Below are 27,825 nucleotides of genomic sequence, written 5' to 3'. Positions count from 1 at the left end.
ACACAGAGTCACTGGGGATACATGGGAACCTGCTCGAATTGTCAGTGAAGCTAATTCACCAAGGTCATATATAATCAAAACCAAGTGTGGACAGAAACTGAGACGCAACAGGCGTCATCTTCGACCAGACACTGCAGCTGATACCCTACTCGAGGAACCAAGCAGCAATGACAATAAAGAGCAAAGCAATGAATGCACAGAATTCCCTAACATGGATGTAAAGTCTACTGAGGACTTTGAGGACAACATAAGTGTATCAGCTTGCGATAATGCTGGGAATGACTCTCAACCTGACACTGATTGTACTGCTAGTGAGCCAGCAGTTACTTTCTCTCGTTATGGTCGAGCTATCAAACCAAAAATATGGGAAGACTTTGTCTCATATTAAGTGTTTCATATTTGAAGGGGAAGATGTAATGATGTGTATGCTTTATGTTATAGTTTAAGTTCAATAGTTATGCTTAGTTCACTCTGTGCACTACAAACAGTTAACATTTTAGTCATGTGATTGGAGGGGGCGGGCAGTTATTGTTAAGATGGATGCTGCTGAATAAAGTCTGTATTCCTGTTCTCTCTCCTTGCTGTTTGCTAATACATTATAAAGATCATCACACCTTTATTACCCAGTTCCCAGTTTTGCATAACAAACACAGTTATAATAATACACATTTTACCTCTGTAATTACCTTGTATCTAAGCCTCTGCAGACTGCCCTCTTCTTTCAGTTCATTTGACAGACTTGCATTTTAGCCAATCAGTGCTCACTCCTCGGTGAGCTCAATGTTATCTATGTGAAACACATGAACTAATGCCCTCTAGTGGTGAAAAACTGTCAAAATGCTTCAGATTAGAGGCGGCCTTCAAGGTCTAAGAAATTAGCATATGAACCTCCTAGTTTTAGCTTTCAACTAAGAATACCAAGAAAACAAAGCAAAATTGGTGATACAAGTAAATTGGAAAGTTGTTTAAAATTACATGCCCTATTTGAATCATTAAGGTTTTTTTTGGGCTTGACTGTCCCTTTAAATATTTATTATTTAAGAAATGTTTATTGTTAATTTATTAATATGATTCATGCAGTTGACTGGCATAAGGGTTACATTAGTTAGATATGTTGATTGTTACATATGTTTAGATACGGAAAATTGAATAAATAATTGTTGGCTTCAATAGGAGCTTTGATTGATGATACATGGTAAAGAGCGACTAACAGAATTTATTAAATGGGAGGAAGCGGTGGACCATTAGAGACTGTTAAATGGCTTGTATTTGTTTGAAATATGTCTACTGTCTTTTCCACCGAAATGACCTATGTATTGTTAATACTGTACAACAATAATAAAAAGTATTTCAATCTAAATATTTATTATTTTCACCCTTACTTGCATTTTGTCTTTTTTGGATGATTTCATAATATACAGCAGATTAACAGCATGTTGTATTTCATTACCATTAATGCTATCTAAAATGTTTTTCTTATAAGAATATTTCGTACAAGAGAATTGAATTGTATTACTCATGTAGATGACCTCAGTGGCATTACAGTAAAAAGTGAAATAAATCAAAGCTCTATATTTTGATAATGTTCTTTCATAAGATGGGTGAGCGTTCACAAGCCATTACTCCTGGGATTCAACTCTTGATTACTAGTAGAAGGGAAGATTCACAAGCTCTAAGGACTCTTAATCCCTCCTACCTCTCCGGTATTCTAGTCTTATCATTGCCTCCACAGGAGGAAGGTGAAGATTTTTTTAACTCTTTCTTGCAAGCTTCTGTGTCTTATTTTCATCAAGATAAAATGGTTTTAAGGACTCAATATAATTTTTTACCTAAAGTGATTTTTCGGATAACATCAATCAGGAGATTATAGCCCATCTCCTTGTCCTAATCCAAAGAATTTATTTGATGGTCTCTTACTTAATTTAGATATTGTAAGAGCATTAGAATTCAACTTCTAGATTACAAAAGTTTTTAGACAATCCTTTGATTTGTTTGTCCCTTGGTCCACGCTAGGGTCACAGGGCCACATCTGTTCTTTAGCTTTTTGGTTAAATCTCTTCATTACCAACATTTTCTTGGAGGCAGGATAGTCTTTTCCAAAATACATTATTGCCCTTTTTTAGGTCAGTTTCCTCTTCTATGATTTTCAAGAATGAGGTTTATATTAAATGCATTTGCAAGGCAGCAACATACTTTCTCTAAATTCTACCAATTTGTGATGTGTCCTAGCCAATTACTCATGGACTCCACAGCTTGGATATTAGTTCTTAGGAGCAATGGCTTCTGGACTCTCACCACCTTATGAAAGAAAACAACATTTATGCTTATCTGATAAATTAATTTCTTTTATAGTGGTGAGAATCCATGAGAACCACCCATTTTTAATTTCTAGGTTGCACCTCAATTTCTCTTTTTTGTCTTTTCCTACCTTTGTACTTTTCCTTCTTGGCTATAGGTCAGACTGGAATTCCAAAGAGTTGGGAGGCATTAAGTTCTCTTAGAGCATTTGGAATTGTTGCCTTCTCCTAGTGGCCAAGAGTTTAATCCAAGGATTTATCAGGTAAGCATACAATTTGTTTTTATTCTCAGCGTTTCTTTCTTTTATGCAGTTACAGGAAAGACCTGTTCTTTATTTATGACTATTTAAGTAATTAACAAGTATCCAATAATTTTTGTCTGCTTAAAAGATATCCATTTTTATAAAATAAAGATTTGCTTGTGCATTATGATTTTAAATATCTTTGTCCAGCACATATATCCTTAATATGATTCATAAAATCTGATTTTTTTTTATTTTTATTTTTTTATTTCACTTTTTTTCCATTAGGGAGGAGTAACCCTGTATGGTCTGAAATATAATATTTCTGTTGGAATTCTATTTATAGAGTCCTGGTTCAAAGGTAAGAGAATATGAATTTGAAAACTGACTTAAAGGGACAGTAAACATAATTTAAATGAAACTATCCTTTAATACACTTATTCTAGATAAGCCCTTTAAAGGTCCATAATAAAGGTGGTAAAGCTATATATGAAAAAAATCCTTATAATCCTTATAACATAATCGCATATATATATATATATATATATAGATTTTTTTTAACAATTACTTTAATATAAATCTTACTTTGTTTATTAATAAATAGTCCCACTTGGAGGCGTTCCTAAACGCCTCAGAAATGGGCTTTTCTCCCCTTCTATTTCCATGTCAATCAGCTTTGCCTTGCTGATCAGCAGGGCCGGATTTCCCATTAGGCACAGTAGGCATGTGCCTACAGGCGCCTTGCAGTGTGGGGCGCCTGCCTGTCAGCAATAAAAAAAAAAAATTTGTGAGGGCATTAATTTTAGTAAGAATTGTGCTACCAGGTGCTTACAGAGTCGAATGTTTCATTGGGAATATGTTACAGCAGTTGAGGGGGCCATGAAGGAGAGAGGGGCAAAGATTAAAACTAAACCCCTCCCATTTTCGCCAGGCATGTTTAGTTTCACTTTTATTTTATGTACTTCTGTTGCCTCACACAGCCAAGCTCCATGCTGATGTGTAACAGACATTTTTTGTTGAAGGAATGAAAGCTTCAGAACAACAGGTTAGGACTGTACAAGGCTTCTAATGCTGCCTAGAATGACAACATAACAAGCAGAGCACTTTAACCCCTTGGCTACCAGAGAGGGTTGCAGTGTATTCACTTGTTATGTGCTGTAGTGCATTTTGATAGCCAGGGGGTTACATTCTGCTTCAGGCTGTATGTTTTTGTTCTATAAAGGCCTTGGAGGTGAGGAGGTTACGTGGGACTAGCTGCTCTGCTCTTTATTACAATCTGCCAATTGTGATTTACAGCCTTTAGGGCACTTTGACAACAAAGTTTGTAGACTGTAAGGCTGTAAAATGTGTATGTGTGTAAACCACTCACATGGCATATTTGTATGTATGTATATATATATATATATATATATATATATACTGTACATACACACACACATCACATTAATATTGTTAATCTGTTCTTTTATCAAGTAAGTGTGGTATGTTTGTGTTTTGAATTTGAATTTCTAATTTCTAATTTTAAACACATTTGTTGACCCCTGGATTACATATAATCTATGTTCCATGTTTTGCTTTGAGAGCAACATCATATTATATTTATATTTCAGAACAAAATAAATTTTACATCTGTGTGTATTTGTACCAAAAATATCAGAGTTCACAAGATTTTTTTCATGTAGTGGAAAAAATATCTACATTTTATAATTTTCTTCCACTGGCTGCAAAGGTTGTTGATGAGCTTGCATGCTGCTAGTTTTAATATTGCTATTGTTTACACAAAACTGTGTTTAACTCCAACAAAATGTTAAGCACATAGTCAAAGTCATCTCCAGAAAAGCAATACACTAATGACTTGTCAGTAAACATGTCCTATGAGCCCATCTGGGTTTGCACAGATGTGTATTGCTGTCTCAGAACTGACATTGACTATGTGTTTAACTCTTTTGCAAGAGGCTAACACACTTCTGTGCAAGCACTAGTGCTATAATAAAATACCCTAGCAAACTGTCACATTTTATGTCCCTTTAAATAGGGTTTTCTTTAGAATATTTTGCATTAAAAGTTTAGCATGATTTGTTTATGTTATACATAATAGAAATTGTATGGCCATTTGAGTCAAGTGAATATTGATTTTTGGTGTAGCTTCCGTTACAACAAATATTGCAATTGGTATTTGTGTATCTCCATAAAAGGGAAAATGTAATTTTACATCTAATATTTATTTTTAGTTGTCATAAATAATAATAAAAAAAAATAAAAAATAAAAAATTTTTTGGGGGGTGGGGGAGCACTTCAGGTTTTTGTGCCTACAGGCACCTGAGATGTAAATCCGTCCCTGCTGATCAGACATGGAGCGTGCACGAATTAGCACTCTGACACAGAACCAGAAGGAACCCTTACTGACGTGTTAGCAGAGGAACTGGTATCCCTAAGCTACGTTGATACCAGCTCTGTTAGCGTGTCAATCAAAGGAAAGTCTCATGCTTGCAAATCTGAGACAAATTTCAAAATTCTATTTACAAAATGATTTATTTTATTAAATATTTACATATGATATTACAGCAATAGTATGACTCAATAGATATGAGTAGCAATAGACAGCAGTAAAACTGGAGTAAAGTAAATAAATACTAAATAAACTATCATCTAAACAAAAAAAAAACACAGGCTCCATAACAAAATGACTTTAATTTATTTTGCTCCGTTGAGCTCCATTTATACAGAGCTTTATTAGCTATGAGGACGTTTCAAAGGTTGCTATAGCAACCATTGCCTGTGTTATTATACGTGCCCGTGCTTAGAGGGGCCGGTGTTCTGTTAAGGGACCAAACTTTTCAAAAGAGCGAACCCCGTCACTTCCTGTGACGTTACATCAGCTGTTGTACACATTTTGCCCCTAATGCGCATGCGTGCCAGCGTCATCACATACCTGGCCGCATACGTCACTGTGAAACTATTTAGACTTGTTAAATTCAGAAACCTTTCTATAGCGCATGCGTGGGATTTTCTATCACAAATGGGGGGTTTATGGAACGCTATAAAATATATAAAGAATATAAATGTAATACATGAACCTAGTGGGTAATCCTGTCTAGATTGCACTCAGCTAGCTACAGGACAGTTTAGCTTTATGAAAGGCGTCATTTTCAAATGAAATTTTCTGTACAAAAATAGATAAACTTATATTCGTGACTTATTTTGGGATTGTTATTATTTTTTTTAAATCTTGTGTAATGATTTTTTACTTTTTTATTCACAATTATTTTAATAGCATAAAATAATCATAGGTACAGTGTTCACTAAAAGTTAATAACTGCTGAAGATTGCGGAGGAAATTCACCAACTGTACATGTAAAATCCCATTTGTATTGTTGAATAAACAGCGTTCCATAAACCCCCCATTTGCGAAAGAGAATCCCACGCATGTGCTATAGAAAGGCTTGTGAATTTCACAAGTCTAAATAGTTTCATAGTGACATATGCGGCCAGGTATGTGATGACGCTGGCACGCATGCGCATTAGGGGCAAAATGTGTACAACAGCTGATGTAACGTCACAGGAAGTGACGTGGTTCGCTCTTTTGAAAAGTTTGGTCCCTTAACAGAACACCGGATCAAGATTGCATTGACAGATTGCTCTAAAACTGCAGCCGGATCTTGTTACAAGAGGGAAGAGGAGCTGCATAACTGATTTATTGCGCAGGCTCTGACCTACATGTCGGTCGTCCAACTTAGTGGGTAATTGGAGTCTGAAGCGGTTAATTTTATGGGCAGTAGAAGCAATAAATATTTGTTGTACAAATAACTTTTAATGCATGTATATTTATAAAAATGTATTCAATATTTGTACTTTTGAAAAAGTATGAGCTCTAAAACGACTATAATGTCCTTTTAAATATGCAGCTTTTTCTTCTATTCTGGAGAAATCAATTACTTATGATACTTTTTAATCCTGGCTATCACTCTTGGTAATAGAACAAAAGCTGGAAAGATGTAAGCGAGAAAAAAACAACCAAGGAGCTACTAGAGCAACCACAAACTCTGCCTGAGGACAATGAACCTCTCAAAATATCTGGAGGTGCTTGCTATTCAACTGAGAAGTCATCAGATATGTCTCTGGATAACCCTATAAATCCATAATCTGATAGAAAATGTCCAGATGAAGATACCACTTCCACGGATGAAGAGATTTGCGTCAGAAAAGTATGCTTTCCAAATGCTCACACCTGGAATAAAAACTGCAAAAATAAATTCAGAACACCTCCCTCATCGTCAGGGAACTGTGAGTTCCCTCTTGAATATAGAAGTAAGCCACCACCGTGACATTTTCTGATTGGAGACGCAAATAAGTCTTTTCAACAGAGGCCAGTTCTGAGTAGCCCTGAAGATTAGATGGAGGTCCAGATAATTTAAAGTTATCCTCGCCTCCCTGAAGGTCAAATTCCCTGCATTCTGCAAGACCCGTAGACTGCACCCCAGCCCAAAAGACTTGTGCTATTTAAGATCACATTATAATTTTCGACAAAGAATGCCCCTAGAACAATGTACTGTAGATTAATCCACCAAAAAATCAGGAATTGTCTTCCTCAAAAATCAAAAGGATGATCCTTCCATCACTGTTGAAGCTGAAAAGGCCTCATGTGAAACCAAGCAAATGGAATAGCATCTGATGCTACTATCATTAGACTTAATACCTTCATGCAAAGATCTAAAAATAGAAAAAGAAATGAAGATTTGAACAAGCTGTGAGTAACTCCTGTCTCCTATGGTATTTTCAAAGAGTCTGCAATGACACCTAGGAATATAATCCTGGTATAAGAAAAATAAGAACTCTTTGCAAAATTGATAATCCATTAATACTCTTGAAGGGAGACATAATACACATAGAGAGAAGCGCACTTTCAGGAACGAACAACCAGCTCAATAACTTGTTAGCTTCTTCTATGGTGTGTGTGTGTGTGTGTGTGTAGCTGAGAGAGCTTGTAGGCGGGAAAGCTCCAACAAATGGGCATGGTCACTTGTACCGTAGGGCGTGATCTGCAGTGAAACTGGTGGAGCTCTACAAGGAAGAGCGTGGTTATAACCAGACAACAATACGAGGTGGACATGTGTTTTGTTTTTGGGTGTAGTTATCTGTGTGATGGGCATGGCAGCACCTGATCGTCTCTTATCGTATCTCCGCCTAGTTACTGGTTTGGGTCTCACACTGACCCGTCAGATTATATGTCCGGAGCCCCATATGGAGTCTGCCTGTCACCTATCACCAGGACCACCAGACTTCGCTATGACCTTGCGTGCAAGGTGGTTATAGAAAGTTACTGTGCTTTTTTTGTATACACTGTCTGGTGGGTGCTAATTTGTACCAACTGTGTGCAAGCTTGGGGCTTATGCATATATAGTGTGCACGCATATTTGCCTCAAGCGAATAGAATGTCTACGCACAAGAGGCTGATGTATAAGCTCGGTATATAAGGCTTATACATATTCTCTGTGTGTGCTTAGGGCTGTGTCTGATAATATCAAGTGTTTATAAACATGTTACTTATCCCCCTTTGAAAACTGTATTCAGAACTTTGGTTTCCTTCTAAAAAAAAAAAAACATAATTTATGTAAGAACTTATCTGATAAATTCATTTCTTTCATATTAGCAAGAGTCCATGAGCTAGTGACGTATGGGATATACATTCCTACCAGGAGGGGCAAAGTTTCCCAAACCTCAAAATGCCTATAAATACACCCCTCACCACACCCACAATTCAGTTTAACGAATAGCCAAGAAGTGGGGTGATAAGAAAGGAGCGAAAGCATCAAAAATAAGGAATTGGAATAATTGTGCTTTATACAAAAAAATCATAACCACCACAAAAAAGGGTGGGCCTCATGGACTCTTGCTAATATGAAAGAAATGAATTTACCAGGTAAGTTCTTACATAAATTATGTTTTCTTTCATGTAATTAGCAAGCGTCCATGAGCTAGTGACGTATGGGATAGCAGATACCCAAGATGTGGAACTTCCATGCAAGAGTCACTAGAGAGGGAGGGATAAAATAAAGACATCCAATTCCGCTGAAAAAGATCCACAACCCAAATAAAAAAAATGAAATGATAAGCAGAAGATTCAAACTGAAACAGCTGCCTGAAGTACTTTTCTACCAAAAACTGCTTCAGAAGAAGAGAAAACATCAAAATGGTAGAATTTAGTAAAAGTATGCAAAGAAGACCAAGTTGCTGCTTTGCAAATCTGATCAACAGAAGTTTCATTCCTAAAAGCCCAGGAAGTAGAAACTGACCTAGTAGAATGAGCCGTAATCCTTTGAGGCGGGGACTTACCCGACTCCACATAAGCATAATAAATCAAAGACTTTAACCAAGATGCCAAAGAAATGGCAGAAGCCTTCTGACCTTTCCTGGAACCAGAAAAGATAAAAAATAGACTAGAAGTCTTTCTGAAACCTTTAGTAGCTTCAACATAATATTTCAAAGCTCTAACCACATCCAAAGAATGTAAAGATCTTTCCAGAGAATTCTTAGGATTAGGACACAATGAAGGGACAACAATTTCTCTACTAATGTTGTTAGAATTCACAACCTTAGGTAAAAATTTAAATGAAGTCCGCAACACCGCCTTATCCTGATGAAAAATCAGAAAAGGAGATTCACAAGAAAGAGCAGATAACTCAGAAACTCGTCTAGCAGAAGAGATGGCCAAAAGGAACAAAACTTTCCAAAAAAGTAATTTAATATCCAGAGAATGCATAGGTTCAAACGGAGGAGCCTGTAAAGCCCTCAGAACCAAATTAAGACTCCAAGGAGGAGAGATTGACTTAATGACAGACTTGATACGAACCAAAGCCTGTACAAAACAATGAATATCAGGAAGTTTAGCAATCTTTCTGTGAAAAAGAACAGAAAGAGCAGAGATTTGTCCTTTCAAAGAACTTGCAGACAAACCCTTATCCAAACCATCCTGAAGAAACTCTAAAATTCTAGGAATTCTAAAAGAATGCCAAGAGAATTTATGAGAAGAGCACCAAGAAATGTAAGTCTTCCAGACTCGGTAATAAATCTTCCTAGATACAGATTTACGAGCCTGCAACATAGTATTAATCACTGAGTCAGAGAAACCTCTATGACTAAGTATCAAGCGTTCAATCTCCATACCTTCAAATTTAATGATTTGAGATCCTGATGGAAAAATGGGCCTTGAGAAAGAAGGTCTGGCCTTAACGGGAGTGTCCAAGGTTGGCAACTGGCCATCCGAACGAGATCCGCATACCAAAACCTGTGAGGCCATGCTGGAGCCACCAGCAGTACAAACGAACGCTCCATTAGGATTTTGGAAATCACTTTTTGAAGAAGAACTAGAGGCGGAAAGATATAAGCAGGTTGATAATTCCAAGGAAGCGACAACGCGTCCACTGCTTCCGCCTGAGGATCCCTGGATCTGGACAGATACCTGGGAAGTTTCTTGTTTAGATGAGAGGCCATCAGATCTATTTCTGGAAGTCCCCAGATTTGAACAATCTGAAGAAATACCTCTGAGTGAAGAGACCATTCGCCCGGATGTAGCGTCTGGCGACTGAGATAATCCGCTTCCCAATTGTCTATACCTGGGATGTGAACCGCAGAAATTAGACAAGAGCTGGATTCCGCCCATACAAGTATCCAAGATACTTCTTTCATACCCTGAGGACTGTGAGTCCCTCCTTGAAGATTGACATACGCCACGGTTGTGACATTGTCTGTCTGAAAACAAATAAACGATTCTCTCTTCAGAAGAGGCCAGAACTGAAGATCTCTGAAAATCGCACGGAGTTCCAAAATGTTGATTGGTAATCTCGCCTCCTGAGATTCCCAAACCCCCTGCGCTGTAAGAGATCCCCATACAGCTCCCCAACCTGAAAGACTTGCATCTGTTGAGATCACAGTCCAGGTTGGACGAACAAAAGAAGCCCCTTGAATTAAACAATGGTGATCCAACCACCAAGTCAGAGAAGATCGAACATTGGGATTTAAGGATATTAATTGTGATATATATGTATAATCCCTGCACCATTGGTTCAGCATACACAGCTGAAAAGGTCTCATGGGAAAACGAGCAAAAGGGATCGCGTCCGATGCAGCAGTCATGAGACCTAGAATTTCCATGCACAAAGCTACCGAAGGGAATGATTGAGACTGAAGGTTTTGACAAGCTGAAACTAATTTCAGACGTCTCTTTTCTGTTAGAGACAAAGTCATGGACACTGAATCTATTTGGAAACCCAAAAAGGTTACCTTTGTCTGAGGAATCAATGAACTCTTTGGTAAATTGATCCTCCAACCATGTCTTTGAAGAAACAACACAAGTTGATTCGTATGAGATTCTGCAGAATGTAAAGACTGAGCAAGTACCAAGATATCGTCCAAATACGGAAATACCGCAATACCCTGTTTTCTGATTACAGAGAGAAGGGCACCGAGAACCTTTGAGAAGATCCTTGGAGCTGTTGCTAGGCCAAACGGAAGAGCAACAAACTGGTAATGCTTGTCTAGAAAAGAGAATCTCAGGAACTGATAGTGATCTGGATGAATTGGAATATGAAGATATGCATCCTGTAAGTCTATTGTAAACATATAATGCCCTTGCTGAACAAAAGGCAGAATAGTCCTAATAGTCACCATTTTGAATGTTGGTATTCTTACATAACGATTCAATATTTTTAGATCCAGAACTGGTCTGAAGGAATTCTCCTTCTTTGGTACAATGAATAGATTTGAGTAAAACCCCAGACCCTGTTCCAGAACTGGCATAATTACCCCAGCTGACTCTAGGTCTGAAACACATTTCAGAAACGCCTGAGCCTTTACTGGGTTTTCTGGGATGCGTGAGAGAGTAAGGTGGCCTTACCTTGAAACCTATTCTGTACCCCTGTGCAACAATGTTCTGAATCCAAAGACTGTGAATCGAATTGATCCAAACATCGTTGAAAAAACGTAACCTGCTCCCTACCAGCTGTGCTGGAATGAGGGCCGCACCTTCATGCGGATTAAGGGGCTGGTTTTGACTTTCGAAAAGGCTTGGATTTATTCCAGACTGGAGAAGGTTTCCAAACGGAAACTGTTCCTTTAGAGGAAGGGTCAGGCTTTTGTTCCTTATTCTGACGAATGGAACGAAAACGATTAGCAGCCCTATATTTACCTTTATATTTTTTGTCCTGAGGCAAAAATGCTCCCTTCCCCCCAGTAATAGTTGAAATTATTGAATCTAACTGAGAACCAAATAATTTATTATCTTGGAAAGAAAAAGAAAGCAATCTTGACTTAGAAGTCATATCTGCATTCCAAGATTTAAGCCATAAAGCTCTTCTAGATAAAATAGCTAAAGACATATACCTGACATCAACTCTAATGATATCAAAAATGGCATCACAAACAAAGTTATTAGCATGTTGAAGAAGTTTAACAATGCTATAAGCATTATGGTCTGACACTTGTTGCGCTAAAGCCTCCAACCAAAAAGTGGAAGCTGCAGCAACATCAGCCAAAGAAATAGCAGACCTAAGAAGATTACCTGAAGATAAATAAGCCTTCCTTAGAAAAGATTCAAGCTTCCTATCTAAAGGATCCTTAAACAAAGTACTATCTGCCGTAGGAATAGTAGTACGTTTAGCAAGAGTAGAGATAGCCCCATCAACTTTGGGGATTTTCTCCCAAAACTCTAATCTGTCAGATGGCAAAGGGTACAATTTCTTAAACCTTGGTGAAGGAGTAAATTACGTACCCAGACTATTCCATTCCCTAGAAATTACTTCTGAAATAGCATCAGGAACTGGAAAAACTTCTGGAATAACTACATGAGGTTTAAAAACTGAATTTAAACGCTTATTAGTTTTAATATCAAGAGGACTAGACTCCTCCATATCTAATGCAATTAACACTTCTTTAAGTAAAGAACGAATAAACTCCATCTTAAATAAATATGAAGATTTATCAGTGTCAATATCTGAGGTAGAATCTTCTGAACCAGAGAGATCCTCATCAGAAATAGATAAGTCAGAATGATGGCGGTCATTTAAAAATTCATCTGAAATATGACAAGTTTTAAAAGACCTTTTACGTTTACTGGAAGGAGGAATAACAGACAGAGCCTTCCTAATAGAATTAGAAACAAATTCTCTTACATTAACAGGAACATCCTGAACATTAGATGTTGAAGGAACAACAACAGATAATGGATTATTACTAATGGAGACATTATCTGCGTTAGAAAGTTTTTCATGACAACTAACACAAACTACAGCCGGAGGAACAGTTACCAAAAGTTTACAACAAATGCACTTAGCTTTGGTAGAACCAACATCAGGCAGCGTCTTTCCAGAAGTAGATTCTGATCCAGGGTCAGGTTGTGACATCTTGCAATATGTAATAGAAAAAAAACAACATATAAAGCAAAATTATCAAATTCCTTAAATGACAGTTTCAGGAATGGGAAAAAATGCAAAACAAACAAGCCTCTAGCAACCAGAAGCAACAAAAAAATGAGACTGAAATAATATGAAAAAACTGGCGCCAAGAATGACACCCACTTTTTTTGGCGCCAAGAATGACGCCCACATTATTTGGCGCAAAAATGACGCCCACATTTTTTGGCGCAAAAATGACGCCCACATTTTTTGGCGCCAATAAACGTCTGTAACACGCATGCGTCAAAAATGACGCAACCACGTGAAAACTTCCGGCGTCAACTATGGCGCCGGAAATGACGAAATTTTGCATCAAAAAAGTTTGCGCCAAAAATGACGCAGTAAATTGAAGCATTTTTTGCCCCTGCGAGCCTAACAGTCCGCAAGGAAAAAAGTCGATTGAAATTTTAAGGTAAGAAAAAATATTTATTCATATGCATTTTCCCAAAAAATGAAACTGACAGTCTGAAAGAAGGAATACTGATTATCCTGAATCAAGGCAAATATAAGTTTTAAGACATATATTTAGAACTTTACATATAAAGTGCCCAACCATAGCTTTGAGTGTCATAAAAAGAAATAAGATTTACTTACCCCAAGACACAAATCTACATATAGTAGATAGCCAAACCAGTACTGAAACGAGAATCAGTAGAGGTAATGGTATATAAGAGTATATCGTCGATTTGAAAAGGGAGGTAGGAGAAGAAATCTCTACGACCGATAACAGAGAACCTATGAAATAGATCCCCTAGAGGAAGACCATGGTATTCAAATAGGCAATACTCCCTTCACATCCCTCTGACATTCACTGCACTCTGAGAGGAAAACCGGGCTTCAGCCTGCTGCGAAGCGCATATCAACGTAGAAATCTAGCACAAACTTACTTCACCACCTCCATGGGAGGCAAAGTTTGTAAAACTGAATTGTGGGTGTGGTGAGGGGTGTATTTATAGGCATTTTGAGGTTTGGGAAACTTTGCCCCTCCTGGTAGGAATGTATATCCCATACGTCACTAGCTCATGGACTCTTGCGAATTACATGAAAGAAAAAGGGCACTGCTGGTTTCAAATATCATTATGTCATGGTACTTATGTGTGTGCTCTGTGTACCATGCCAGTGCTGTGCTGCTCACCTTATGCTAAGGATAGACATGTAACTCAATAGAACAGGGGAGGGATGTACATTTTTAGGCATTTTTGTCCTCTTTGGGCCGAAATTGTAATTGCACATTTTCGGCGGCCCAAAATTTGGTGCATCACTAGTATTATTCTTTATTTAGTTCTGTGTAACACAATCAGATTTAACCGTTTTTTTGTTTTTATTTACAAATTATCAAAATAAAGTATAGTCCTAGAAAACTATTATTATATGCAAAACAGTAAGTCAAGTAATGAACTCGAACAGCAGCTCTAGGCTGGCATCAAATTTGAAATATGCTACACAATAATTTTACCGAAAATAAAAGGCAACAAAACCAAAAACCGAAATAACCAAAAATGCAATTTTCGGCTGAGACTTTCTGCGGCCGAAATTTCGGTGCATCCCTACAAAAAACATCAGCTATATATATAGAAATATTTATTTACAAATAAACGATTCTCTCTTCAGAAGAGGCCAGAACTGAAGAGCTCTGAAAATCGCATGGAGTTCCAAAATGTTGATTGGTAATCTCGCCTCTTGAGATTCCCAAACCCCCTGCGCTGTCCGAGATCCCCATACAGCTCCCCAACCTGAAAGACTCGCATCTGTTGAGATCACAGTCCAGGTTGGACGAACAAAAGAAGCCCCTTGAATTAAACGATGGTGATCCAACCACCAAGTCAGAGAAGATCGAACATTGGGATTTAAGGATATTAATTGTGATATCTTTGTATAATCCCTGCACCATTGGTTCAGCATACACAGCTGAAGAGGTCTCATGTGAAAACGAGCAAAAGGGATCGCGTCCGATGCAGCAGTCATGAGACCTAGAATTTCCATGCACAAAGCTACCGAAGAGAATGATTGAGACTGAAGGTTTCGACAAGCTGAAACTAATTTCAGACATCTCTTTTCTGTTAGAGACAAAATCATGGACACTGAATCTATTTGGAAACCCAAAAAGGTTACCTTTGTCTGAGGAATCAATGAACTCTTTGGTAAATTGATCCTCCAACCATGTCTTTGAAGAAACAACACAAGTTGATTCGTATGAGATTCTGCAGAATGTAAAGACTGAGCAAGTACCAAGATATCGTCCAAATACGGAAATACCGCAATACCCTGTTCTCTGATTACAGAGAGAAGGGCACCCAGAACCTTTGAGAAGATCCTTGGAGCTGTTGCTAGGCCAAAAGGAAGAGCAACAAACTGGTAATGCTTGTCTAGAAAAGAGAATCTCAGGAACTGATAGTGATCTGGATGAATTGGAATATGAAGATATGCATCCTGTAAGTCTATTGTAAACATATAATGCCCTTGCTGAACAAAAGGCAGAATAGTCCTAATAGTCACCATTTTGAATGTTGGTATTCTTACATAACGATTCAATTTTTTTAGATCCAGAACTGGTCTGAAGGAATTCTCCTTCTTTGGTACAATGAATAGATTTGAGTAAAAAAGGCATTTTTGTCCTCTTTGGGACGAAATTGGAATTGCACATTTTCGGCGGCCAAAATTTGGTGCATCGCTAGTATTATTCTTTATTTAGTTCAGTGTAACAGAATCAGATTTAATTTATTTAAATAAAGTATAGTCCTAGAAAACTATTATTATATGCAAAACAGTAAGTCAAGTAATGAACTCAAACAGCAGCTCTAGGCTGGCATCAAATTTGAAATATGCTACACAATAATTTTACCGAAAATAAAAGGCAACAAAACCAAAAGCCGAAATAACCAAAAATGCAATTTTCGGCTGAGACTTTCTGCGGCCGAAATTTCGGTGCATCTCTACAAAAAACATCAGCTATATATATAGAAATATTTATTTAAGAATACATAAAACATATTCTGCTATGTGAAGAACATTGGAATTTGAAATATTTCAAGTTAGGTTAGCCTACTTAAGAAAACAAACTTGTTGGGTGTTTTTCACTTTTCACGCTCTGTTGATGTCTATGGTGGAATATGTCAATGCTGTTGCGATATTCGAAGTTCGACTTTTTGTGCACATTGGGTTAACGTGTGAGCAACAATGTTTTACTTTCAACTTGTATGTCTAGCAGGGTTAACGTGTGTGCAGGAGCGCAAGCTACAGCTACACTTGTAATCTAGCCCTATGTGTACCTACTAATAACATATAAGCTATGTGAGTGCTCACATAAATAAACTACATGCTATCAAGCAACCACATTACTAGACCTACCATCTGTAGGAAACAAAACGCTTCCAGTAGATAGCCAAGCCAGTGCTTTACGTGTAACAGAGGATCTGAACATGTGGAGTATGACGACGATCCAACAGGAGAAGTCTAGGGACTGGTCCCCAAGACACCTGTGGCAGGCCTGTGACTAGTTCCCACTGGATGTAATGGTGCCACTACCCAATGCTCCATAAACTTCCCTCTGTCAAAACATTAGGTCTCTGAGGGGTAAATGGGCCTGAAATCGTTCTGAGATCCCCTCTCACAGAAAAACACCTGAGCACTTCCATTCTTCACCCTCGTCATGCGGAGGAAAAGATATGACTAGTTTACCAATGAGGTGGTAGGGTTTTTAAGGGCTTTTGGAGTTTTGGGAATCCAAGGAGTAATGGCTTACCACCTTATGAAAGAAATATAACCTTTATATTGATAACAAAAAATTTTTATAAAAGGGATAACAAGAGATATGGTATATGTTGTCAAGGTATATGTAAAGATTAATATATATATATATTTGGCTAATCAATACCAAATGATTCATTCATTCACAAAACATTAAATGCTTTGAATTGAGACCAAAAAGTTCAATCTTCCCCCATTCAGTATGCAAAGTTACAATGCGTCCAAGTATGGACAATAAAACATTTGGTCTACTTAACTTAAACAACCATTTCAAAGTAAAAACAGGTTGCCTCAAAGATAATCATCTGTATATTCTATGTATTCCACATCTGAAAACAAAGGACTGTTTCCAAAAGATGTCCCACTGAGGTGTGAATTTAAAATCCCTATCAGATGATCGCTGACCCCTATCTCTACTCTGAAACCATCTATATTTTGTGTCTCATAAATCTTGGATACAACAGTTCTATTCCACTGTAAATCCCAACCCCCTACCAAATGGTTTTGGCTGGGTGAAGACATGTTTATCCTAATTAAAAGATAACATAATGTATGGTGCCTAGATTAGGATACATGCCCATATATGGATTTCCTGACCAAGGTGAGGAGCCGATCTGTCTATCAGAGTGTTTGAAGATGCAGGCATTTTCAGAGAACTGTGGCTTTTTGATAACCACATGTAAAATGACCCCATGCTGTGTAAATGAAGCAATGAAAGTTTGACTAGCAAAGACATAATGTCTGAGAAATGGCTGGATTTCTTCTTTGGAACTTAATGAAAAGCAAAGACTAATTATAACTGCTGTGTATTGAAACAACATATGTGTTGACCAACGAAACAGCAAAAGCACATGCTACAATGTAACTTTGAAATTTACGGAACATACAACTGATAACATATTAAATGTATACCTCAGACTGTATTGAATGTATATATGGGAGATAGATTAAAATTTTGTAATAGTTTAAATGGCAATTGTGATAATCCCATTATTGAAGTATATATAACATGATTTTTCAATCTTTCAGATGGGGCTAAAAGATACTAAATACAGGATTGCCTGCATGGGATGATCTGAGTCATGTCATATGATTATACACTAAATGTTTATGAACGTTTAAACACATCTCTTAAAATATAACAGATGTATAAATGCTATAATTTTGGAATAATTAACAGTATAATTTACTTTGATATAATATAATGTTAAAAACAAATGTATTTGGTATCGGGATAATCAGGAAAATGATCTGATACTACCCCATCTATAATTAAGGTTGTATGTGATTGATGCAAAAAGTTATGGTCTGATAAATAATCACTTTACGAGAATAATTAAATTGTAAAAAATTGGATGGTGAGATGTGTTTGTTGGTTGTCTGCTACCCCCTAGGGGATTGGAATGGTATGACAGCCAAATAAATTTTCTATTAGGACACACATACAGAGCCAATGAGGGAGTGTTCCCCAAAGTATCCAATAAGAAGGGACAAGCACCGAGGGCGTGAACAAAAAAGATCATCAATGATTATATAAGGAATAGCTAAATGCAAGACAAGGACAGTTTTTGGTGATCTGCTTGTCACTAGTGATTGATAACTGGCAGCCATTCTCTTGGGGACACAATCCTTTTAAGCAAGGAACTGAAAACTTACCTTGATCTATGCAATAACTTTCCTTCAAATGAGGTGATCTAAAGATATTTGGAAAACAAAGAAGTTTTTGGGAGATTGAACCACAATTTGGTTCAAACTGGTGATGTATGGTTGTTATAATATTTTTAAAAATATTTTAAACAAAGGTAATTGGTAAGAACATAGTCAAATCATATTTAATAGATTTAAAGGGGCACTCAGTATTTTAACTGTGTTCATAGTCCTGTATAGTGTTAAGTTTGTCTTTTGTATGCTAAGTTGTTTATCTTTGCAAAATATATATTTATATTTTAGAATTGGTTTTAATTATAAGTAACTAAGGCCTAGATTTAGAGTTTGGCGGTAGCCGTGAAAACCAGCGTTAGAGGCTCCTAACGCTGGTTTTAGGCTACCGCCGGTATTTGGAGTCGGTCAGGAAAGGGTCTAACGCTCACTTTTCAGCCGCGACTTTTCCATACCGAAGATCCCCTTACATCAATTGCGTATCCTATCTTTTCAATGGGATCTTTCTAACTCCGGTATTTAGAGTCGTGTCTGAAGTGAGCGTTAGAAATCTAACGACAAAACTCCAGCCGCAGGAAAAAAGTCAGCAGTTAAGAGCTTTCTGGGCTAACGCCGGTTTATAAAGCTCTTAACTACTGTGCTCTAAAGTACACTAACACCCATAAACTACCTATGTACCCCTAAACTGAGGTCCCTCCACATCGCCGCCACTCAATAAAAAATTTTTAACCCCTAATCTGCCGACCGCCACCTACGTTATCCTTATGTACCCCTAATCTGCTGCCCCTAACACCGCCGACCCCTGTATTATATTTATTAACCCCTAACCTGCCCCCCACAACGTCGCCGCCAGCTACCTACAATAATTAACCCCTAATCTGCCGACCGCAAAGTGCCGCTACTTACGTTATCCTTATGTACCCCTAATCTGCTGCCCCTAACACCGCCGACCCCTATATTATATTTATTAACCCCTAATCTGCCCCCCACAACGTTGCCTCCACCTGCCTACACTTATTAACCCCTAATCCGCCTCACTAACCCTATAATAAATAGTATTAACCCCTAATCTGCCCTCCCTAACATCGCCGACATGGAGCTCACCGCTATTCTAATAAATTTATTAACCCCTAAAGCTAAGTCTAACCCTAACACTAACACCCCCCTAAGTTAAATATAATTTAAATCTAACGAAATAAATGAACTCTTATTAAATAAATTATTCCTATTTAAAGCTAAATACTTACCTGTAAAATAAATCCTAATATAGCTACAATATAAATTATATTTATATTATAGCTATTTTAGTATTTATATTTATTTTACAGGTAACTTTGTATTTATTTTAACCAGGTACTATAGCTAAAATAGTTAAAATAATTACAAAATTACCTGTAAAATAAATCCTAACCTAAGTTACAATTAAACCTAACACTACACTATCAATAAATTAATTAAATACAATATCTACAAATAAATACAATGAAATAAACTAACTAAAGTACAAAAAATAAAAAAGAACTAAGTTACAAAAAATAAAAAAATATTTACAAACATCAGAAAAATATTACAACAATTTTAAACTAATTACACCTACTCTAAGCCCCCTAATAAAATAACAAAGACCCCCAAAATAAAAAAAATGCCCTACCCTATTCTAAATTACTAAAGTTCAAAGCTCTTTTACCTTACCAGCCCTGAACAGGGCCCTTTGCGGGGCATGCCCCAAAGAATTCAGCTCTTTTGCCTGTAAAAAAACCACATACAATACCCCCCCCCCAACATTACAACCCACCACCCACATACCCCTAATCTAACCCAAACCCCCCTTAAATAAACCTAACACTAAACCCTGAAGATCTTCCTACCTTGTCTTCACCATACCAGGTTCACCGATCGATCCAGAAGAGCTCCTCCGATGTCCTGATCCAAGCCCAAGCAGGGGGCTGAAGAGGTCCATGATCCGGCTGAAGTCATCATCCAAGCGGGAGCTGGAGGTCCATGATCCGGCTGAAGTCATCATCCAAGCGGGAGCTGAAGAGGTCCATGATCCGGCTGAAGTCTTCTATCAACGGCATCTTCAATCTTCTATCTTCCGGAGCCATCATCTTCCAGCCGACGCGGAACATCCTCTTCTCCCGACGCCTACTCGCCGAATGACGGTTCCTTTAAATGACGTCATCCAAGATGGCGTCCCTCGAATTCCGATTGGCTGATAGGATTCTATCAGCCAATCGGAATTAAGGTAGGAAAATTCTGATTGGCTGATGGAATCAGCCAATCAGAATCAAGTTCAATCCGATTGGCCGATCCGATCAGCCAATCGGATTGAACTTGATTCTGATTGGCTGATTCCATCAGCCAATCAGAATTTTCCTACCTTAATTCCGATTGGCTGATAGAATCCTATCAGCCAATCGGAATTCGAGGGACGCCATCTTGGATGGCGTCATTTAAAGGAACCGTTATTCGACGAGTAGGCGTCGGGAGAAGAGGATGTTCCGCGTCGGCTGGAAGATGATGCTCCGGAAGAAAGAAGATTGAAGATGCCGTTGATAGAAGACTTCAGCCGGATCATGGACCTCTTCAGCTCCTGCTTGGATGATGACTTCAGCCGGATCATGGACCTCTTCAGCTCCCGCTTGGATGATGACTTCAGCCGGATCATGGACCTCTTCAGCCCCCTGCTTGGGCTTGGATCAGGACATCGGAGGAGCTCTTCTGGATCGATCGGTGAACCTGGTATGGTGAAGACAAGGTAGGAAGATCTTCAAGGGCTTAGTGTTAGGTTTATTTAAGGGGGGTTTGGGTTAGATTAGGGGTATGTGGGTGGTGGGTTGTAATGTTGGGGGGGGTATTGTATGTTTTTTTTTACAGGCAAAAGAGATGAATTTCTTGGGGCATGCCCCGCAAAGGGCCCTGTTCAGGGCTGGTAAGGTAAAAGAGCTTTGAACTTTTGTAATTTAAAATAGGGTAGGGCATTTTTTTATTTTGGGGGGCTTTGTTATTTTATTAGGGGGCTTAGAGTAGGTGTAATTAGTTTAAAATTGTTGTAATATTTTTCTAATGTTTGTAAATATTTTTTTATTTTTTGTAACTTAGTTCTTTTTTATTTTTTGTACTTTAGTTAGTTTATTTAATTGTATTTATTTGTAGGAATTGTATTTAATTTATTTATTGATAGTGTAGTGTTAGGTTTAATTGTAGATAATTATAGGTATTTTATTTAATTAATTTATTGATAGTGTAGTGTAAGGTTTAATTGTAACTTAGGTTAGGATTTATTTTACTGGTAATTTTGTAATTATTTTAACTAGGTAGCTATTAAATAGTTCTTAACTATTTAATAGCTATTGTACCTGGTTAAAATAAATACAAAGTTACCTGTAAAATAAATATAAATCCTAATATAGCTACAATATAAATTATAATTATATTATAGCTATTTTAGGATTTATTTTACAGGTAAGTATTTAGCTTTAAATAGGAATAATTTATTTAATAAGAGTTAATTTTGTTAGATTAAAATTATATTTAAGTTAGGGTGGTGTTAGTGTTAGGGTTAGACTTAGCTTTAGGGGTTAATACATTTATTAGAATAGCGGTGAGCTCCAGTCGGCAGATTAGGGGTTAATGTTTGAAGTTAGGTGTCGGCGATGTTAGGGAGGGCAGATTAGGGGTTAATACTATTTATTATAGGGTTAGTGAGGCGGATTAGGGGTTACAAACTTTATTATAATAGCGGTGCGGTCCGGTCGGCAGATTAGGGGTTAATAAGTGTAGGCAGGTGGAGGCGACGTTGTGGGGGGCAGATTAGGGGTTAATAAATATAATATAGGGGTCGGCGGTGTTAGGGACAGCAGATTAGGGGTACATAGGGATAATGTAAGTAGCGGCGGTTTACGGAGCGGCAGATTAGGGGTTAATAATAATATACAGGGGTCAGCAATAGCGGAGGCTGCAGATTAGGGGTTAATAAGTGTAAGGTTAGGGGTCTTTAGACTCGGGGTACATGTTAGAGTGTTAGGTGCAGACGTAGGAAGTGTTTCCCCATAGCAAACAATGGGGCTGCGTTAGGAGCTGAGCGCGGCTTTTTTGCAGGTGTAAGGTTTTTTTTCAGCTCAAACAGCCCCATTGTTTCCTATGGGGGAATCGTGCATGAGCACGTTTTTGAAGCTGGCCGCTTGCGTAAGCACCTCTGGTATCGAGAGTTGAAGTTGCGTTAAATATGCTCTACGCTCCTTTTTTGGAGCCTAACGCAGCCATTCTGTGGACTCTCAATACCAGAGTTATTTAAAAGGTGCGGCCAGAAAAAAGCCAGCGTTAGCTTTTCGGGTCGTTACCGTCAAAACTCTAAATCTAGCCGTAAGAATTTGTTCCAGTTTAAATAAATGGACATTTAAAGTAACTGTTTACATTAAGAATATATGTACCTTTAGTATCCTAATTAGAATTGTATTAGAATCAATTGTAGCTAAATAGCTGAGTACATTGCTTGAATGTTAGTAGCTGAATATATTGGAGTCTCATTGTGATATTTTAAATGCAACTCTGATTTGGGAGGCTATTATGAATAAGGCAACTTTTTTGAACTTTGCATAGCATATTTTAATAATTCAAACATGTATAATATTGATTCATATTCTGGTTCCTTCAAATATATTTCAATGTGTTCATAGATATTTACTTATAATAAAGAATTTAGGAATTTATATTAATTTTATGGTTTCTAGTATATGCATATTTTTGGGTTTAGTTTAAAGGATAATTATTAAATATATTGTGTTATAACCCTGCCATATACTGAAACTGTATACATGTCTATATATGTGAATACATGTATATTTATGTATTTATATGTATAAATATGTATATACATACATACCTACCCATATAAACACAATACACTTGTGATTTTTCATGAGTATAAAGTCTTTGTTTCTTCTGATAATATCAATCAGGTAATTATACGCTAGTTCCATCTCCCTGTAAAACACCAAGAAAACACTAAATAGAGATTACGTCAAAATTTAGAGATAGTTATGGCTTTGAAATTGTATCTTCAAGCCACTAAGAAATTCAGAAATTCTTCTTCATTGTTCATTTATTTTTGTGATCCATGCAAGGGACAGAAAGCTTCTATAATTATCTTGGCATCTTGGTTTAAAGCTTTGATTCATAAAACATATCTAGTAACAGTGAATTCTCCCCCAGAATGAATTACACTATTTTTTTAGAGCAGTTGCCACCTCTTGGGCTTTTTAGAAATTAAGCTTCCATTGAATTTTCCATTGATTTGCAAGGCAGCTACTTGATAGTCTTTACATACTTTTATCAAATTTCATTGTGGTCTTGTGGACTTTACAGCTGGGGTGTTGGATCCCACGTGTGATGGCTCGTAGACTCTCACCATCTTATGAAATAAAAACAAAATGTATGCTTACCACAAGACCCGCCCTTGTTTATTCTGTAGCAGCTGGCAGAGGTACCAGATTGCACTTCTCTTACCCTGCTTTTACTTTCCTACTTTATTTCTTCTTTTTCTTGGCCATATGTATGACTGGGGAGTCATGGAAAAGGAATAGGGATTAAAAGCTCTGATATGTGGGGTGTGAACTTTAATAATCCTACATGTGATGGCTTATGGACTCTCACCATAATGAAAGACATGAATGTATAAGGTAAGCATACATTTTGTTTAGTTTTACCTTCCATACATATACCATTATAAAACTGGAGGTAGATATAAGCTTTGTTACCTAGAAGAGGGGTTAATGGGAATGGGTTTGTTGAGAACGAGGGATACTTAAAAAGCAAGGTGTCCTAATTTATTAAGGTTTATGTTATTAAAGGATAAGAAGTTATTCTGTTTCATGTTTAGCTATCCAACATTGCGCACCCAGATTGTTTACATTTAATAAGCTCTATGTGTGAAGATTGGATACATGTTTGTTTATTAAGCTAAAGGTACCCCAGTGAGTTACACTGATTTTAAGTGAGAGTGCTTTCTCCATTTCGACTAGCAAATACGAGCCATACATCCCACCACCAATATGACCATTTAACCGTGTGAGTGAAATATTAACACTATTTATACTATGTTGCATTAGTCTACATAAATATTTATTTTTTATTTTAGGAGAAGGGCATTTCTTTTACTGTGGAAAGGTAGAAGATTCAGCTACTGCAGAGATATCCCGCTCACAGGTATTGTAGGATATTTCTCTATAAAGTAAGCATATTATCCGTTTAGCAACATTACTACAAAATACACTGTTTATTTTCATTGCAAACTGAAATTATATCAAAGGAAATCACAGAGACCCCTTATATGTATTACCCTATAACAGTGAAAGTGGGCAGGAAGCTTTACGACTGCATCCTCCATGACAAAAAAACATCATTTATGCTTGCCTGATAAATTAATTTATTTCATGGTGGTGGGAGTCCACAATCCATTACTCCTGGAAATTACTCTTCCCTACCACTAGAAGGAGGCAAAGATTCCCAAACCCCAAGAAATCTAATAAACACCCCTCCCACCTCACCAGTACCTCTAACGTATAGCACTGAACAAAGAGGAAGGAAAAGTAATAATAGCCAACAAAATAGGAGCAAGGGGAAAATATGTGCGCAAAAAAAAAGGAAAAAAACAACCCAGAAAAAAACAGGGTAGGGTCTCCTTTTTTTTTTATCTTTTTTTTTTTAACAACAAAGAAAGAAAAAAAAGAACATTTAACCTCAACTGGTGAGGTAGGACTATTGATTACAACTTTCTATTGTGCATGCTCAACTTTAAAATCATCTCAAGTATAAAACAGGATGAATACATGGGCTATATAAATGGATCATCTACAAAACATTTATGCAAAGAAAAATCAAGTGTATAATGTCCCTTTAAGGATGGAGTCTATTTGGAGAGAGGCGGGGGGGGGGGCAAACAAACAAAAACAACCCACCTTTGCCAATGTATAGGGAATTTGCCCATCTCAATATTATATTTTATTTCTGAATTTCTGAAAAGCGAGACATTTTGTATTTGGACATCTTGTGGAAGGGAAAGTATCACTTGCTGCCTTTTACCAAAGAAACGCTATGTTTTTCATTGAACATTTTAACCGAATATTGTTCTAACACTACCTGATGATATATCATTTTGGTAAAGCCACTAAATTTCAGCCCCCTTTTATCCTTCAAGGCCTTTAGGATCATATTCCGACCAACTAATATTGTTGTGTTGATTAATCTAGAATTGGAATACATATGTGAATGTTCCATGAGGAAAAATATCAAGCATGGATTGAATCTTAACTTACATTTGAGAAACTGATTTAACCGGAAATTAATCTTATTCCAAAATTGAAAAACCTTTGGACATTTCCAGAAGCAGTGTATTAAGTCTGCATATTCTGCATTACATTTCATACATGCTTCTGATTTGCCATACCATTTACTCAAATTATACAGAGTAATATAACTCATATTTATTCATTTAAAATGGGATTCTCCTGAACCTATTTATATCTAAGCTTTTTCCACTAGAGAAAAACTCTTTATGATCTGTTCTCTTGAAACATCTGCTATAATTCTATTCCATTTGTGTAGTAATAGATTTAATTGATGTTCCCCGTGAAATCCATTCAGCATATTATATAGACGGTTTATAGATACAATCCCACAAGAACATAACTTGATGGTAATGTCTACTTTCCCTGTTGACCAATTCTGATCTGTCTTTTTGCTTAATTCTTCAATTAGGTGGTGAGCTTGGAGGTAAGCATAGAAATTAGACTTGGGCAGATCAAACTCAGCCATCACTTCGTTATATGTTTTTGGTATCATTGTATTGGTCTTACATAATTGATGTAAGGTTTTCAGACCTTTATTTCCCCAAATATTAAAAACCCTGGGTGGGGTTTCCTGGACTCTCACCACCATGAAAAAAATGAAATTTATGTTTACCTGATAAATTTATTTCTTTTACGATATGACAAGTCCACGGATTTCATCCTTACTTATGGGATTACGACTCCTGATTAGCAGGAAGTGGCAAAGAGCACCACAGCAGAGCTGTATATATAGCTCCTCCCTTCCCTCCCACTCCAGTCATTCGACCAAAGTTAGGAAGAGAAAGGAAAAGCCAAAGGTGCAGAGGTGACTGAAGTGTAACAAAAATAAATAAATACCTGTCTTAGAAATGACAGGGTGGGCCGTGGACTCGTCATATCGTAAAAGAAATAAACTTATCAGGTAAGCATAAATTTCCTTTTCTTTTACAAGATATGACGAGTCCACGGATTTCATCCTTACTTATGGGATACAATACCAAAGCTATAGGACACGGATGAAAGGGAGGGACAAGACAGGAACCTAAACGGAAGGCACCACTGCTTGAAGAACCTTTCTCCCAAAACCAGCCTCAGAAGAAGCAAAAGTATCAAATTTGTAAAATTTGGAAAAAGTGTGAAGAGACGACCAAGTTGCAGACTTGCAAATCTGTTCAACAGAAGCATCGTTTTTATATGCCCATGAGGAAGCCACAGCCCTAGTAGAATGAGCAGTAATTCTTTAAGGAGGCTGCTGTCCAGCAGTCTTATATGCCAGACGGATGATACTCTTCAGCCAAAAAGAAAGAGAGGTAGCCGTAGCTTTCTGGCCCCTACGCTTTCCAGAAAAAACAACATATAATGAAGATGATTGACGAAATTCCTTAGTCGCCTGCAAGTAAAACTTCAGGGCACGGACCACGTCCAAGTTATGCAACAGACGCTCCTTCTTAGAAGAAGGATTAGGACATAATGAAGGAACAATAATTTCCTGTATTAATATTCTTATTTGAAACAACCTTATTTGGTACGTAAAACCACCTTATCAGAATGGAAGATAAGGCGAGTCACATTGTAACGCTGAAAGCTCAGAAACTCTACGAGCAGAAGAAATAGCAACCAAAAATAAAACCTTCCAAGATAACAATTTAATATCTATGGAATGCATGGGTTCAAACGGAACCCCTTGAAGAACAGTAAGAACTAAATTCAAACTCTAGGGTGGAGCAATTGGTCTAAACACAGGCTTGATTCTGGTCAAAGCTTGACAAAAAGACTGAACGTCTGGAACATCTGCCAAACATTTATGTAGTAAAATCGACAAAGTAGAGATTTGTCCCTTTAAGGGACTCGCTGTTAACCCTTTCTCCAATCCTTCTTGGAGAAAAGATAGAATCCTGGGAATCCTAACTCTACTCCATGAGTAGCCCTTGGATTCGCACCAATAAAGATATTTACGCCATATCTTATGGTAGATCTTTCTAGTAACAGGCTTACGTGCCTGAATCAAAGTATCAATGACCGAATCAGAGAACCCCCGCTTAGATAAAATCAAGCGTTCAATCTCCAAGCAGTCAGCTGCAGAGAAACTAGATTTGGATGTTGG

The 27,825-nt window shown here is 37.3% G+C and overlaps 1 protein-coding gene across 2 annotated transcripts in view; it reads left to right on the top strand.

Annotated features, from left to right (window-relative positions):
• LOC128650027 (uncharacterized) overlaps positions 1-27,825 on the top strand; it is a 273,926-nt gene that overhangs the window by 184,111 nt on the left and 61,990 nt on the right. For both annotated transcript variants that reach the window (XM_053703680.1, XM_053703679.1), the window contains 2 exons: positions 2,828-2,900; positions 24,533-24,600. In XM_053703680.1, the coding sequence (XP_053559655.1) occupies positions 2,828-2,900; positions 24,533-24,600 (141 nt within the window). The remainder of the gene's footprint in view (positions 1-2,827; positions 2,901-24,532; positions 24,601-27,825) is intronic.

Source organism: Bombina bombina, chromosome 2 (assembly GCF_027579735.1).
Source record: "Bombina bombina isolate aBomBom1 chromosome 2, aBomBom1.pri, whole genome shotgun sequence".
Classification (NCBI taxonomy): domain Eukaryota; kingdom Metazoa; phylum Chordata; class Amphibia; order Anura; family Bombinatoridae; genus Bombina; species Bombina bombina.
Note: the sequence above shows the minus strand (reverse complement) of the source record. Positions and strands in the feature narration are given on the sequence as shown.